The sequence below is a fragment of the Conger conger genome, chromosome 4 (assembly GCF_963514075.1).
Source record: "Conger conger chromosome 4, fConCon1.1, whole genome shotgun sequence".
Lineage (NCBI taxonomy): Eukaryota > Metazoa > Chordata > Actinopteri > Anguilliformes > Congridae > Conger > Conger conger.
In genome coordinates this window covers 77,768,052-77,784,256 of record NC_083763.1, presented here as the reverse complement: position 1 = coordinate 77,784,256, position 16,205 = coordinate 77,768,052, and the positions used below count along the sequence as shown (strand labels likewise).

General features: G+C 42.5%; 1 protein-coding gene across 1 annotated transcript; it reads right to left on the bottom strand.

Annotated features, from left to right (window-relative positions):
- Positions 1–11,466: 11,466 nt before the first annotated feature.
- LOC133127146 (zinc finger protein 260-like) lies at positions 11,467–14,358 on the bottom strand. The gene is given in 2 exon segments (XM_061239821.1): positions 11,467–14,183; positions 14,185–14,358. Coding segments are annotated over 2 exon segments (1,455 nt in total). The 5' UTR covers positions 14,218–14,358; the 3' UTR covers positions 11,467–12,761.
- Between the last annotated feature and the right edge of the window lie 1,847 nt (positions 14,359–16,205).

The window sequence follows — 16,205 nt, the reverse complement described above, 5'->3', positions numbered from 1 at the left end:
TTTTAAGCATACCACACACCAAATCAGAAAATATCATACATTATTTAATACTGGCTCCCTATATGCATTTTAACATGCTGGGCAGAGGTGCAGTTTACGCAAATCTTTGAAGTAATCCTACATCTTTCTCAATGGCCTACGACATGCTCTAGATCATACATCAGATAGAATGTACTGGTACAATTAATTCACTGTCCAGGAAATAAGACACTTTGCAATTTGTTCATACGAGTTATTTTAACTTTCATTGCACCACAGAAGACCAAGTGAGTAATGCTCTTTTCCCAGCAGTGCTATGGCATACATAACAATGCGCAAATCATATCAGTACAAAATACAAAGAAGAATCACAATGACAAGATGAAGGTAAGTAGAAGTTGATAAACTGAACGCATTACGAGAAACAAGAGCGTGTAATCGGCAATTAAAATAATTATCGAGCCCTCCACGTTATTTCGGTGATCCAGTTTTCAGGTGTCGTGTACACGGTTCCAGTTATGAGCAGCGTAATGAAGCTGCTTTCACCTGTTCTGTATTCATACGACTGATCTGAAGTAATGCAGCATGACCATGAAAGCGAGTAGGCTAAGCTAACTCATCTAAAACATAAGACTGAACAGCATTACACCGTGTAAATAAATAGCGTGGACCGATTATTGTTATAAATCCACAATTTCGGAGACAATAGCTTGTGCGTAGGCTTACGTTACGTGTAGGGCATTTTGCACGATAAGAAGGAATTTTAGGACTGCGCGAGCATGAAGTGCCTGAGCCTCAAAGTGTGTTTTTAAAAAAAGTGGTGACTAGTCTTCTTTTTTCAAAAACGGTATTACTCGAAACAACTTCCGCCGTGTAAACAAATTTGTAGACTACGTTTGCGGGTCAGGCACTCTTTTCTTGATTATCGGTTAAAAAAAAAAAATAATAATCTCAGGACCTCCCGTGTCGAATGTGCTTCTACCAAAACGAAGATAGCAATTAGCTTGAATGCACATCTGGCGAAATGTAAACAGGTAGGGACTTCTCACGGTAAGAAGAAATATTATGACAACGGGGAAACTTGTGTAAACAGTCGTGCGACTAATGAAATACCGCATTGAAAACTTCGCGTGAAAACAAAAAACGTACATAAAGACAATTCCAAGCTTACCCATATTTATTCCATTGATTTGATTTATTGTGCTGATAGGCGAAATTATTTCCAAATAAATAATCTCAAGTGTGTGTTAAACACAGTAGGTGAACGAAACGAAAGTCATCAATTCCACTCCGGAACTGAATTGGTTCTTTAGAAAAAGAAGAAAGTTTATTCGACCGCGGCTGCTAGCAGGCAGATTTTCTGGCCATCTGACATAAAAGCCTCTCAACCATTGTCCCTTGAACCGTAAGTGCAATGGTATCCACAGATTTAAAAAAAGAAAGAAAAAAAAACCCGACAGAAGAAAAAATGTGTTCGTCTTTTTCTTCGTCTTCGGGTATTGTAAGGCTCATTCACCGCCACCTACTGGACTGGAGTGTGCCGCCCCAAAAGGCCCTTATTATCCCCTTCCACAACAGTTTTTGTGTAACAAAATCAAACGCTTTACTGTTTAAGATATAATTGAACTGGCATTGGCGTAAAATGCTCATTATTTCATTGAACCAGGGTAACTGAAGGAAATTAAACTGAATCGTCCATCCTTGGCCCCTGATACATACAGCATAGCTGCCAACTCTCACGCTTTCGGCGTGAGACACACGCATTTGCATGTGCGTGTGAAAACAGGCAAATGCGTGTGTCTCACGCCAAAAGCGTGAGAGTTGGCAGCTATGATACAGTGTAGGAGCTTCACTCCATGTTGTGCCCAGTGCATATCCATGTTATAAACAATTTCACTCTTTTGGTCATCACTGAAACTCCCCATACATTTTCAGAATCTGATGGGTTTATTTTACCAATGAGATACATTTCCTCACAACAGTCAGGACACTGGTCCACAAATGTGGGGTACATTACATTAATGCCATTCTTGTCCAGAGCGACGTACAGTTGATTAGACTAAGCAGGAGACAATCCTCCCCTGGAGCAATGCTTAAGGACCTTCCTCAAGGGCCCAATGGGTGGGGATTGTGGCAACACAGAGGATCGAACTACTAACCTTGCGAGTCCCAGTCATGTACCATAACCACTACGATACAGGCCGCTACAAATATGTTTTACACGCCTTCGTATTCCCGTACTCTCTGAATCAAACATACTCTGCTGTTACGGAAGACATACACTCACCAAACACTTTATTAGTAACACCTGTACACCTACTTATTCATGTGATGACCTAATCAGCCAATCGTGTGGCAGCAGTGCAATGCATAAAGTCATACAGATACCAGTCAGGAGCTTCAGGTTATGTTCACGTCAACTATCAGAATGTGATCGAAGTGACTTTGACCGTGGAATGATCATGCTGCTTGGTGATTTTTTTCTCAATATTTACTACATCAGCACCACTTGGTCATGCATGTTAATGATGTTGGCTAGCTAACATTCGGGAAGGGCGCTGACATCTAACATTAACGTTACATTAGCTAGCATCATATGAATGAAACAACTTTGTTCAGGTTTCATGAATTATTTTTATATTCCAACACTGAGTTTACGTTTTAAGACCTTGGTTAAAATGACACTGAAAACACTGCCTGCTATTCACATTCCTCAACCCTATCCACACAGAACTAAGCTATTTGCTGTTGTGATGTCATGGTGATTTTATTTATTGCTTTCAGGATAGAACACAAAGCGTCCCACCTCAAATCCATGTGTCCCACCTCAAATCCATCACAGACCCCCTCCTGGACCCCCTGCAGTTTGCCTACAGAGCCAACAGGTCTGTAGATGATGCCGTAAACATGGCTCTACACTTCATCCTACAGCACCTGGACTCCGCAGGAACCTACGCCAGGATCCTGTTTGTGGATTTCAGCTCTGCCTTCAATACAATAATGCCAACTATGCTACAGGACAAGCTCTCCCAGCTGAACGTGCCTGATTCAACCTGCAGGTGGATCACAGACTTCCTGTCTGACAGGAGGCAGCACGTGAAGCTGGGAAAACATGTCTCTGACTCCCGGACCATCAGCACCGGTTCCCCCCAAGGCTGCGTTCTTTCCCCTCTGCTCTTCTCCCTGTACGCCAACAGCTGCACTTCCAGTCACCAATCTGTCAAGCTCCTGAAGTTTGCGGATGACACCACCCTTATTGGACTCATCTCTGGTGGGGATGAGTCCACCTACAGGTGGGAGATTGACCGTCTGGTGACCTGGTGCAGTCAGAACAACTTGGAGCTCAACGCTGTGAAGCCAGTGGAGATGGTTGTAGACTTCAGAAAGAACCCAGCCCCACCCGCCCCCATCACCTTGAGAGACTCCCCTGTCAACATTGTGGAGTCCTGCCACTTTCTGGGAACCATCATCTCCCAGGACCTCAAGTGGGAGCTGAACATCAGCTCCCTCACCAAAAAGCCCAGCAGAGGATGTTCTTCCTGCGGCAGTTGAAAAAGTTCAACCTGCCAAAGACAATGATGGTGCACTTTTACACCGCCATAATTGAGTCCATCCTCACCTCCTCCATCACCATCTGGTATGCTGCTGCCACTGCCAAGGACAAGGGCAGACTGCAGCGTATCATCCGCTCTGCAGAGAAGGTGATTGGCTGCAATCTGCCATCTCTTCAGGACCTGTACGCCTCCAGAACCCTGAGGCGTGCAGGAAGGATTGTGGCCGACCCCTCTCACCAGACCATTGGAAACACTCCCCTCTGGCAGGATGCTGCGCCACAGAAACAGCTTCTATCCATCGGCAGCTGGCCTCATCAACAAGGCCCGGGGTCTCCATTGTCATAGACTTTTATCCTTCCCCCATGAACTTTATATTTTATATTTTGCACTTTGACAATACTTCATATACCCCGCTTCAGCATCATGTTGTATTGTAAATATTTAGTTTTATTTTTGTATTCATAATCTACATCACATTCTACCTTATTTTATATCTATGTTTCTATTATTCTTTATGTCTGCATGCACCCACATACCTCAGCAAATTCCATGTACGTAAAAAATACATGGCGAATAAAGAGATTCTGATTCTGATTCTGAGTAGTAGTAGGAGGGGCCTTATCCAAACAGGGTATTGTGGGAAGTGGAGTCCCACAGGGATCGGTGCTGGGGGCACTGCTCTTCCTCATTTACATAAATGATCTAGACATGGGCATTGAAAGTAATTTAGTTAAATTAGAGCAGATGATACATAAATAGGTTTAGCTAACAGTATGGACTGTACTAAAGTAATCCAGGAAGACTTAAACAGAATCCATAAATGGTCAGAAATCTGGCATATGAAATTCAAGAAAACTAAAAGTTCTACAGGTGGGAAATGCAAATTTAAGGCAGGATTACTTCATGGGGGGTACGAAATTGGATAGTGCTCAAGTTGAAAAAGACTTGGGGGTAATAGTTAATGTGCGGTAGCAGTAAAAATGGCCAATAGGATGCTAGGATACATAGCCAGGAGTATTGAGTCCAAGTCCAAGGAAGTTACCTTTTACAATACTCTTGTTAGACCACACTTGGAGTACTGTGTGCAGTCAATGTATAAAATATGTATATGACGAACAGCAGTGAAGAAAGGTTACTAGATATTACTATTACACTAGAAATCCATCTCTTGCTTCATCTCTCCTAATAGCCCTTATCCCCAGATTTCTTTGGTGTTCTTTGGGAGGAATTAAATGACAAATATGGTTGTTTTGTCTCCGAGCAGAAAAACAATGCAAGCTTTATTTGTGTCTGAACCAGAGTTTTGTGCTCGGAAATCATCCCTTTTCCACAATGAACTAACTCAGAACCGAGCTACAGGAAGGCTGCCAGCACACCTCCCAGTGAACTAACTCAGAACCGAGCTACAGGAAGGCTGCTAGCACTCCTCCCAGTGAACTAACTCAGAACCAAGCTACAGGAAGGCTGCCAGCACACCTCCCAGTGAACTAACTCAGAACCAAGCTACAGGAAGGCTGCCAGCACACCTCCCAGTGAACTAACTCAGAACCAAGCTACAGGAAGGCTGCCAGCACACCTCCCAGTGAACTAACTCAGAACCGAGCTACAGGAAGGCTGCCAGCACACCTCCCAGTGAACTAACTCAGAACCAAGCTACAGGAAGGCTGCCAGCACTCCTCCCAGTTTGCCTACCTGGAAATGTGAGATCGGCCTCTAAAACACCGTCAGGAAAAATCTCTCCTTCGTCTGATTTTATTTGTGGATATTGTTACACCTGTTCTGTGCGTTACCACCACCTACTGGGCTGGAGTATGGTCCTCAGGTTACCCTTTTACCACACACCATGATACGCTGCAGACAGCCCACCCTGGCGAGCTGGTGTGGGGGCTGAGGAGGAGGAGGGGGTGGGTTGTGTGGAAGTCCTGGTGGAGCAGTGAACCAGCACATCTTTCCACAATTGCCAACAAAACAGAGAAACACACTTGGGTTTCTTTTAGTTACCATGTTTATTTTCATATTCAAGCAGCTGTCCAAAAATTATTTCCAAACAAATACATTTCTGTCATTTCCATCATTGAAGCCATTTCATTGATACAAATATGAAATTTATTAAACAATAAAATCATATATAACAGTCCAAAAGATTTGGTACTCAATAAAAATGCAACCCCAGTTTGTCCCAGTCAGCTAGCTGTCCAAAACATAGTTTATTTGATAAGGACAGTTCAGCCACTCAACAGTACCAGAATTGGCTCCAGTAAATTTTCATCCATCATCTCAGGGCAGGAAATCTATGAATGCTGTAGTTGGGAGTTTTCATGATAACTGCATTATGCTGTAAATATGTATTTGTGCCTCTCATGGTAATATACCTTTTGAATAAACCTGATTTGGGTGAATGAAAGGAAAGGAGACACCCCAGACTGTTTGGTTTCTTCTCCTTATCTCTGAAATCCAGGCCTAAATTCTTGACCATAAAAGTGAGTCACCCATCTATAATTTACAGCCAGGCCCACCAGGCAGGGGGCTAAAACACATGGCTTCTACAGAGACAGCTTTTCCCCAGTTTCCCCTTGGCTCCTGAATGGTTATGCTATCAAAGGTAGACTGTTACAAAAACTAGACCATTACACCAGTCGCACTGAACCAATCAGAATAACACCAAACATTACTATATTCTGACCTGGGATTATCATGAAACATCTTTATACCATATCCAATCTCTAACCTATCAGGAATGTGAGAAAAGGGGGGCCCCCAGGGCCCAAGAAGGCGCCTCTAAGAATCCTTCTCTAGCTCTCCCCCACAGGCATGTGTGCCAACGGTGGGGGCTAACAATGTATGCTCCAGGAGGGGGAAGTCAGCAAGCTGACCAGCGCAAGGGACCAAATGTTGCTTATGACTGGCTTACACAATGTTTCTCAGGTGGAAGAAAGCAGGCTTGGTCACCTTGTTAATGTGTCTTGGCCACCTTGTTAATGTGTGGTTTAAAACTTAGATCAGAGTCTAAAATTACACCCAGGCTTGTTCCTTATGATTTAACCTGAGGAGTCAAATTTCCTAACCCGTTACAAAGTGCATCTTCTTTGGCTTTGGGGCCAACTAGAAGTAATACTCTCTTATCTTCATTCAACTTGAAAAAAATGTTGTTCATCTATTGATTAATTGCAGATAGACAGGTAGTCGGGGAACATAATGCATTTGGATCATTTGGCTCAACTGCAGTGTATAGTTGTGTGTCATCAGCATAGCTGTGGAAATTAACATTGTGTTCTCTGATGACATCACCTTTGGGAAGCATGTATAATGAAAAAAGAAGGGGACCAAGGCAGCTCCCTTGTGCAACACCAATGTCATATTGTTCTGACGTGTGATTTCCAAGATTAATATAAAATATTCTCCCTGTAATGTATGTTTAAGAGTGCATCCGGAGAGACCAACCCAGTTTTCAAGGCGTTTGATTCGAATATTGTGATCAATTGTATTAAAAGCTGCACTCAAATCTAAAAGAATTAGAACTGAAACTTCTTAGCATCAGCTATCTTCGTGAGATCATTCACTATCTTAGTGAGATAGGTCTGTACTGTGATTAGATCTAAAACCTGACTTCTCTAAAGTACTGTTTTCATTCAGAAAGATGGTAAGTTGATTAAAAACTACCTTTCCAAGTATCTTGCCCATGAAAGGTAAGTTGGATATAGGTCTATAGTTGCTTAGGACACTAGAATCAAAATGAGTTTTCTTCAAAAGAGGTTTCACAACTGCAGTTTTAAAAGCCTCCAGAGATGTGTTGACTATCTTAAGAATAGTTGTGGAGACACTCTTAAAATAAAAAAATTAAAATGTGGTAGGAACAGGGTCAAGATGACATGGTTTACTGTGTTACAGTAGAGAACCCATGGACATTTCTACATCGGTTCTTGTCAAGTTATCTTTACGGAGCCCTCTAAATGCACGCCGACCTGGGCTCGCAACTATCTACGCAAAATATAAGGCATGTATTGTGTTGGCTAGACCCCCAACCTCTGTGTTCTCCACCGAACTGAGATTCAGCAATAGTGCTAATCCCAGGAGCACATATTGAGTAATGGTAGCATATAAAGGAGAGTCGAGTGTAACCACTCCTGAGGTTCATGCTTGATAAAAAAAAAAATGTCTAAATGCTAGTTTAAAATGGAGTTGGATAATAAAGGTAAATGTACTGGCCCTATTGTGGAGATTCTTGGTCAGCCCGGACCAGTAGAGAGTGAAAGGCAGAGTGGTACGACTGTCTTTGTAACGTGGTTTGATTATTGGCTGATCTAGACTCTCCGCATCATGGTAATTATTATTTAACCCTATTGACATCATTTCAGCAACACCAGAAGGACAAGCACGCAGATACCTAAATTCCGTTGTTGGGTTAGCGTGGGGTTTTACAGTTCTAAGTTGTCTAATAGATTCATAAATTCCATTGCCGTGGAGTCGGCACTAGTATTAATATGAATATTCTTGTCCCCATTTAAAATTATTTGGTCATAACTAGTGAGCACAACGGACATGAGCTCAGAAAACTCAGGAGAAATACTGAGGACTGCTTAGGTGGCCGATATAATCTTAAAATAAGCACGGCTGGGTCAGCCTTAAGCACAAAGGCAAAATATTCAAAGGATGAAAATGTACCTTACACAATCTCAGTACAGCTAAACTGATGGGAGAAAATAGCATCTATTCCAGCCCCTCTTCTGCCCTGTCTTATCGACTGGAGGAAGTTATAGTTTGGGGGACAAGCTTCAATAAGTGTTGCCACACCGTCATTGTTAAGCCAGGTCTCAACAAGAAACATAAAATGCTAATTCTTAGCAGAGATAATGTTATTAATATAATCTTATTTGTGAGTGAACTAACATTAAACGATGCCATACTAATATGGCCTGAAACAGACTGACAGTGGCTGAAAGGGAGAGAGAGGTCTCAAGTTGGAGAGATTAGCAGTGTGTGTGGGATGTGCTGTTCTGTGTAGTCTGTGTGTAATAACAACAGACACTGACATTGAAGCCAGGGGGGGAGAGGCCAATTAAATAAATTTGCTGTTGCTGTTGCTCTCATCAGTCAAGACACTGTTACACAAAAGAGGGGGACATTATATTAATGGCATTTGGCAGACACTCTTATCCAGAGCAACGGACAGTTGATTTAACTAAGCAGGAGACAATCCTCCCCTGGAGTATTGCTTAAGGACCTTGCTCAAGTGCCCTCCGGCTGTGCGGATTCTATTGTGGTTACACCGAGGATCAAACCACCGACCTTGCGGGTCCCAGTCATGTACTTTAACCACCATGCTACAAGCTGCTACAAACATCTTTTACACGCCTTACATTTGCATACATTCAAATGTCTACAAATCAAGTGTGACCTCTGATTGCTGGTAAAGAATTGCGCCTATCCCGAGAACTTTGGATTGGGCCATTCAAATCCCTAATGGTCCTGGGGCCTCACCCCGCTCCCCCCTGGAGCCCAGAGGGGGAACATTGAAACTGATAGCGGTCATTATCATATGTGAAGTGGTCCGATACACAAATTTGTTCTGTCTCCCTGCGTTAATGGCCAACACTGAATATTTAGAAGTCTCAGAACAATATTAAAATGGGAAAATGACGGGATTCTTTCCAACAACCGTATACTTGAGTAATAACAGGCACACGGTCAACTGAATCTACGTCCGACAGATACCACAGTACGCTTTTTAGGAAAAGCTGCTATCAATAGCCAACCACTTCACCTCATACCCCAGGTAGGAGGGGACACCTCTGGCCCCTGGACTGAGGGCCAAATCCTCAGCCAGCCTCAGCGGGACACTTCACACAAACCCAAGTGAGACTTCACATACTCCCTGTCTCTCAATTTAGGCCGGGGTGTAAAATACTCACTTTCTCCGTAACATATAAACACAGACACGGGATAAGTAACATATAAACACAGACACGGGATAAGTAACATATAAACACAGACACAGGATACGTAACGTATAAACACAGACACGGGATACGTAACATATAAACACAGACACGGGATACGCTTCTTAGGTAACTCTCCTTCCCTGGCGAGAAAATATTTTGTCACCCGGGGTGTGGGCGAACACTCAGCCTGCCACAGCAACGCACCCACGTATTTCCTCAAGGCGTGAATACCTCAGGTAGGATGATACACCGGTCACCCTTTCACATAAAGTTATACTTCAAGACAAGATAAATAAGCAACAGCACTGGTGCAAAATCAGTTAAAACAGTTGTAGATGCCACACCACCGGAGACAAATTACACACAGGACACAACCTTTTACTATGAACTTACAAACAATTGATCGCTTCGACACAGGTAATTACGGTAATCGTACCATAGATGTTAGATTTCGCACCACTGAGCGGAGCATTCCAGACCTCCACAGATTTGTCGTCTATCAAACTAAACTTTGGTGGTAAAACAAAGTACTCACCCTTTTGCACAAGTCGGGAAACCCAGGAGGTTTCAAGCTTCACCCTGCTGGCAGGGCCAGATGTTAGTAAATTCTGAATTTACCGAGGAATGAGAAAATGACCTTTATCCCAGTAAAGAAGCAGATCAACCGTTCACAGTAAAAAGCAGGAAAGTTTATTACACAGTCAGGAAAATGTTCTGCAGAACAATGATGTTTGGGGAGTTATATTTGCATACATTCAAATATGTCTACAAATCAAGTGTGACCTCTGATTGCTGGTAAAGAATTGCGCCTATCCCGAGAACTTTGGATTGGGCCATTCAAATCCCTAATGGTCCTGGGGCCTCACCCCGCTCCCCCCTGGAGCCCAGAGGGGGAACATTGAAACTGATAGCGGTCATTATCATATGTGAAGTGGTCCGATACACAAATTTGTTCTGTCTCCCTGCGTTAATGGCCAACACTGAATATTTAGAAGTCTCAGAACAATATTAAAATGGGAAAATGACGGGATTCTTTCCAACAACCGTATACTTGAGTAATAACAGGCACACGGTCAACTGAATCTACGTCCGACAGATACCACAGTACGCTTTTTAGGAAAAGCTGCTATCAATAGCCAACCACTTCACCTCATACCCCAGGTAGGAGGGGACACCTCTGGCCCCTGGACTGAGGGCCAAATCCTCAGCCAGCCTCAGCGGGACACTTCACACAAACCCAAGTGAGACTTCACATACTCCCTGTCTCTCAATTTAGGCCGGGGTGTAAAATACTCACTTTCTCCGTAACATATAAACACAGACACGGGATAAGTAACATATAAACACAGACACGGGATAAGTAACATATAAACACAGACACAGGATACGTAACGTATAAACACAGACACGGGATACGTAACATATAAACACAGACACGGGATACGCTTCTTAGGTAACTCTCCTTCCCTGGCGAGAAAATATTTTGTCACCCGGGGTGTGGGCGAACACTCAGCCTGCCACAGCAACGCACCCACGTATTTCCTCAAGGCGTGAATACCTCAGGTAGGATGATACACCGGTCACCCTTTCACATAAAGTTATACTTCAAGACAAGATAAATAAGCAACAGCACTGGTGCAAAATCAGTTAAAACAGTTGTAGATGCCACACCACCGGAGACAAATTACACACAGGACACAACCTTTTACTATGAACTTACAAACAATTGATCGCTTCGACACAGGTAATTACGGTAATCGTACCATAGATGTTAGATTTCGCACCACTGAGCGGAGCATTCCAGACCTCCACAGATTTGTCGTCTATCAAACTAAACTTTGGTGGTAAAACAAAGTACTCACCCTTTTGCACAAGTCGGGAAACCCAGGAGGTTTCAAGCTTCACCCTGCTGGCAGGGCCAGATGTTAGTAAATTCTGAATTTACCGAGGAATGAGAAAATGACCTTTATCCCAGTAAAGAAGCAGATCAACCGTTCACAGTAAAAAGCAGGAAAGTTTATTACACAGTCAGGAAAATGTTCTGCAGAACAATGATGTTTGGGGAGTTATATTTGCATACATTCAAATATGTCTACAAATCAAGTGTGACCTCTGATTGCTGGTAAAGAATTGCGCCTATCCCGAGAACTTTGGATTGGGCCATTCAAATCCCTAATGGTCCTGGGGCCTCGCCCCGCTCCCCCCTGGAGCCCAGTGGAAAATCCCCAGAGGGGGAACCTTGAAACTGATAGCGGTCATTATCATATGTGAAGTGGTCCAATTCACAAATCTGTCTGTCTCCCCAGAGTCACTCCTTTTTCACACAACATGAATTCCATGGTGAGGTCAATTTTAGTTAAACCCTTTAGTCATTGTTCAAGGTGGGGGCGAGAATTGTTTTAGGAACAATTCAGGAAAAATTCCCCCACGTCCCCTTATGGGCGAACAAGATATTCTCCAAGCACATGGCTCATAAGAGAAAGCCCTGTGCTGCTGGATAATGAAGGAGCAAGAAAGACGGAAAGAAAGAATCCTAAAATGATCTTGTCCAAGGCCTCTTACCAGATACAGGCATCTCTACTTATAGTGTGACTGTGGAAATACAAGCACTACATGTAGGTGAGCACATAGGTCAACAGGCAGGGCCCAGAATTGTAGGTTATCGTCATGTACATCAAGACTTGGGAAATCCTTTCATAGCGCTCTCATGTCGGTTACACTCAGTGGTATGTGGTCAACCTGAAGTCGCTGTTCGAACATTGAAACTGATAGCGGTCATTATCATATACATGTGAAGTGGTCCAATACACAAATTTGTCGTTCTCCCCACAATAGGCTACAGCAGCAGAAGACTTAATACGCCTAAAAAAATACCAAAGAAAGTGGTAAGTGAGTTTATAATGTCACATAAGAAACAGTTTTAAGTATTAAGATTTACAAGCACAAGCATTCGAAGCATCCGCACAGCGTAACAGTATTTTCTCTTATCAGCAATTTTTCTCTTACATCACACCTTGAGGTAACTACCGACAGATATCTTGCAGGATCCCCTTCTTGGGGTTCTTTCCTTCCAAGTCTCTGACACCTCTTATAACATAACACTTTTCACACAGTTTACAACATTACACCACACTTATACTCGTATACTCACAGTTCGCTGCACGTGCGTGTTTCCTGAAGAATTTGCTGAATTTTTTCCCTCAATTTGCAGTGTTAGTTGCCAGGTTAGTTATACGAGAGGATTTTGCCTCCGGCGTCAGGGAGAGGAGATCAGAGTGGTTAAATACTCTCACTCCCCGATAAGCTGAAGCTGGGTACTAACAGGCTTTTGACCTGTATGAATTCTCTGATGTATGTTTAAAGAATATTTCCATAAAAAACACTTCCCACACTGATCACATTTGTTGGGCTTTTCACCTGTATGAATTCTCTGATGGATGTTTAAATCACCTTTCCTTAAAAAACACTTCCCACACTGATCACATTTGTAAGGCTTTTCACCAGTATGAATTCTCTGATGGATTCTGAAACCTGATTTATCTGAAAAACACTTCCCACACTGAGTACATGTGTAGGGCTTTTCACCAGTATGAATTCTCTGATGTTGGCTTAAATAAGATTTATCTGAAAAACACTTCCCACACTGCGTACATTTGTAGGGTTTTTCACCTGTATGAATTCTCTGATGGAGGCTGAAATTAGATTTACTTGAAAAACACTTCCCACACTGCATACATTTGTAGGGTTTTTCACCTGTATGAATTCTCTGATGGAGGCTGAAATTAGATTTACCTGAAAAACACTTCCCACACTGCGTACATTTGTAGGGCATTTCACCAGTATGAATTCTCTGATGTTTTCTGAAACCTGATTTATCTGAAAAACACTTCCCACACTGAGTACATGTGTAGGGCTTTTCACCAGTATGAATTCTCTGATGTTGGCTTAAATTAGATTTAGCTGGAAAGCACTTGCCACACTGATCACATTTGTAAGGTTTTTCACCAGTATGAATTCTCTGATGTCTGGTTAAAAGGGTTTTCTTGAAGTAACACTTCCCACACTGAGTACACTTGAAGGGCTTTTCACCAGTATGGATTCTGTGATGGCTGTTTAAATCACCTTTCCTGAAAAAACACTTCCCACACTGCGTACAAATGTAGGGCTTTTTACCTGTATGAATTATCTGATGCTTATTTAAATACGTTTTCTGACTAAAACACTTCTCACACATATCACATTTGAAGGGCTTTTCACCAGTATGAATAATCTCATGTTTGCTTACATCATCTTTCGTGAAAAAACACTTCCCACACTGCGTACATGTGAAGGGCTTTTCACCGGTATGACCTGCCTGATGTCGACTTAAACGACATTTTGCAGAAAAGCACTTCCCACACAGTATACATTTATAGGGCTTTTCACCAGTATGAACTCTCTGATGTTGGCTTAAATAAGATTTATCTGAAAAACACTTCCCACACTGATCACATTTGTAAGGTTTTTCACCTTTATGAATTCTCAGATGTTTGTTTAAATTACATTTTTGAGGAAAACGCTTTCCACACTGAGCGCATTGGTGGGGCATTTCACCAGTATGAATTCTCTGATGGAGGCTTAAATTATATTTAGATGAAAAACACTTCCCACACTGATCACATTTGTAAGGTTTTTCACCTGTATGAACTCTCTGATGTTTGGTTAAATCACATTTCGTGAAGGAACACTTCCCACACTGAGAGCATTGGTGGGGCTTTTCATCAGTATGGTTTCCCTTGTCTTGGATGAACTCTGATGGCTCATTAAGGCATCTCACATGCTGGGTGGAAAGGTCCTGTTCATTTCCTGGTTTCCTGCAGTGTGGATTTGGCTCTCCTGCACACTGCCATGGTTCAGTCTGGTCTTTGTGAACGACACCAGCTCCATTAAGCACAGTGTTCACTTCATCAGATGTAATATCATCACATTTAATGTCCTGCAGCACACTGATGTGTTCAGCCTTGATGTAGCCTCCATCATCAGTCTGTTTTCATTTGGTCAGAATGCAGATGGGTTACATATCCTGGCTCTGTAACTTCTAGATTCTCTGTCTTAATAAGATCCCCAGTGTGTGTGTGACCCGGATAAGTTTCTGTTTTGATTTGGTCAGGGTGCAGATGGATTCTATATGCCAGCTCTGTAAAGTCTAGGCTCTCTGTCTTAATAAGATCCCCAGTGTTGGTGGGACCCAGATCAGGTTCTGTTTTTATCAATGGTGAGTCAGTGTGGTGTACAGCACTGACCCCACTGTGTGCTGTAACACACTCTGGCTCCAGTGTGTTGAGTCCTGGTGTAGTACACTCAGTCTCTGACTCTGCCATGTGGACAGACTCCAGTCCACTGAGTTCCTCTTCTTTCAGTCTGATCCTGTGCTGCTCAGTGAGCTCTGGTAGTGTTGTCTCAGTGTCCTGTCTCAGACAGACTCCTGCCTGCATCATACTGCTGCTCAAAGGTGTGCAGAAGTGCAGCTCCTGGAGGGAAACAGGGGAAGGGATTTAGCCTGAAACTGGTCTAACCACATCAGCTGACAAGTGAAGACAACTGAAATTTTTTTTATTCCCGATTAGCATCATTATGTATGCTAGGTATAAAAATCCGGACCTTTTTTTATATTCTCTGCAGGTATGATAACTAAACTGGTGCATTACAATTTTCGGTCGTAATGGTGGCTCCGTCACGAAATCGCAGTTTTCGATCGCTGGTTCGATCCCAACTTGATACTTTTCATTTAGGTTTCACGAGTAGCGTACAGTTTTTCTTTTTGTTAGGGATTCATTATCCAATTTGATTTTGAACGTTTCCCGCTACGATGGAATTACTTTCAGCAGGCGATTGACGTTTATTTTTCCCATTTATGCGTTTGATTCATGCTGTGACAGGATATAACCTTGCATTTCTCCCCCAAACTTATTGCTTGCATTTTAAGCATACCACACACCAAATCAGAAAATATCATACATTATTTAATACTGGCTCCCTATATGCATTTTAACATGCTGGGCAGAGGTGCAGTTTACGCAAATCTTTGAAGTAATCCTACATCTTTCTCAATGGCCTACGACATGCTCTAGATCATACATCAGATAGAATGTACTGGTACAATTAATTCACTGTCCAGGAAATAAGACACTTTGCAATTTGTTCATACGAGTTATTTTAACTTTCATTGCACCACAGAAGACCAAGTGAGTAATGCTCTTTTCCCAGCAGTGCTATGGCATACATAACAATGCGCAAATCATATCAGTACAAAATACAAAGAAGAATCACAATGACAAGATGAAGGTAAGTAGAAGTTGATAAACTGAACGCATTACGAGAAACAAGAGCGTGTAATCGGCAATTAAAATAATTATCGAGCCCTCCACGTTATTTCGGTGATCCAGTTTTCAGGTGTCGTGTACACGGTTCCAGTTATGAGCAGCGTAATGAAGCTGCTTTCACCTGTTCTGTATTCATACGACTGATCTGAAGTAATGCAGCATGACCATGAAAGCGAGTAGGCTAAGCTAACTCATCTAAAACATAAGACTGAACAGCATTACACCGTGTAAATAAATAGCGTGGACCGATTATTGTTATAAATCCACAATTTCGGAGACAATAGCTTGTGCGTAGGCTTACGTTACGTGTAGGGCATTTTGCACGATAAGAAGGAATTTTAGGACTGCGCGAGCATGAAGTGCCTGAGCCT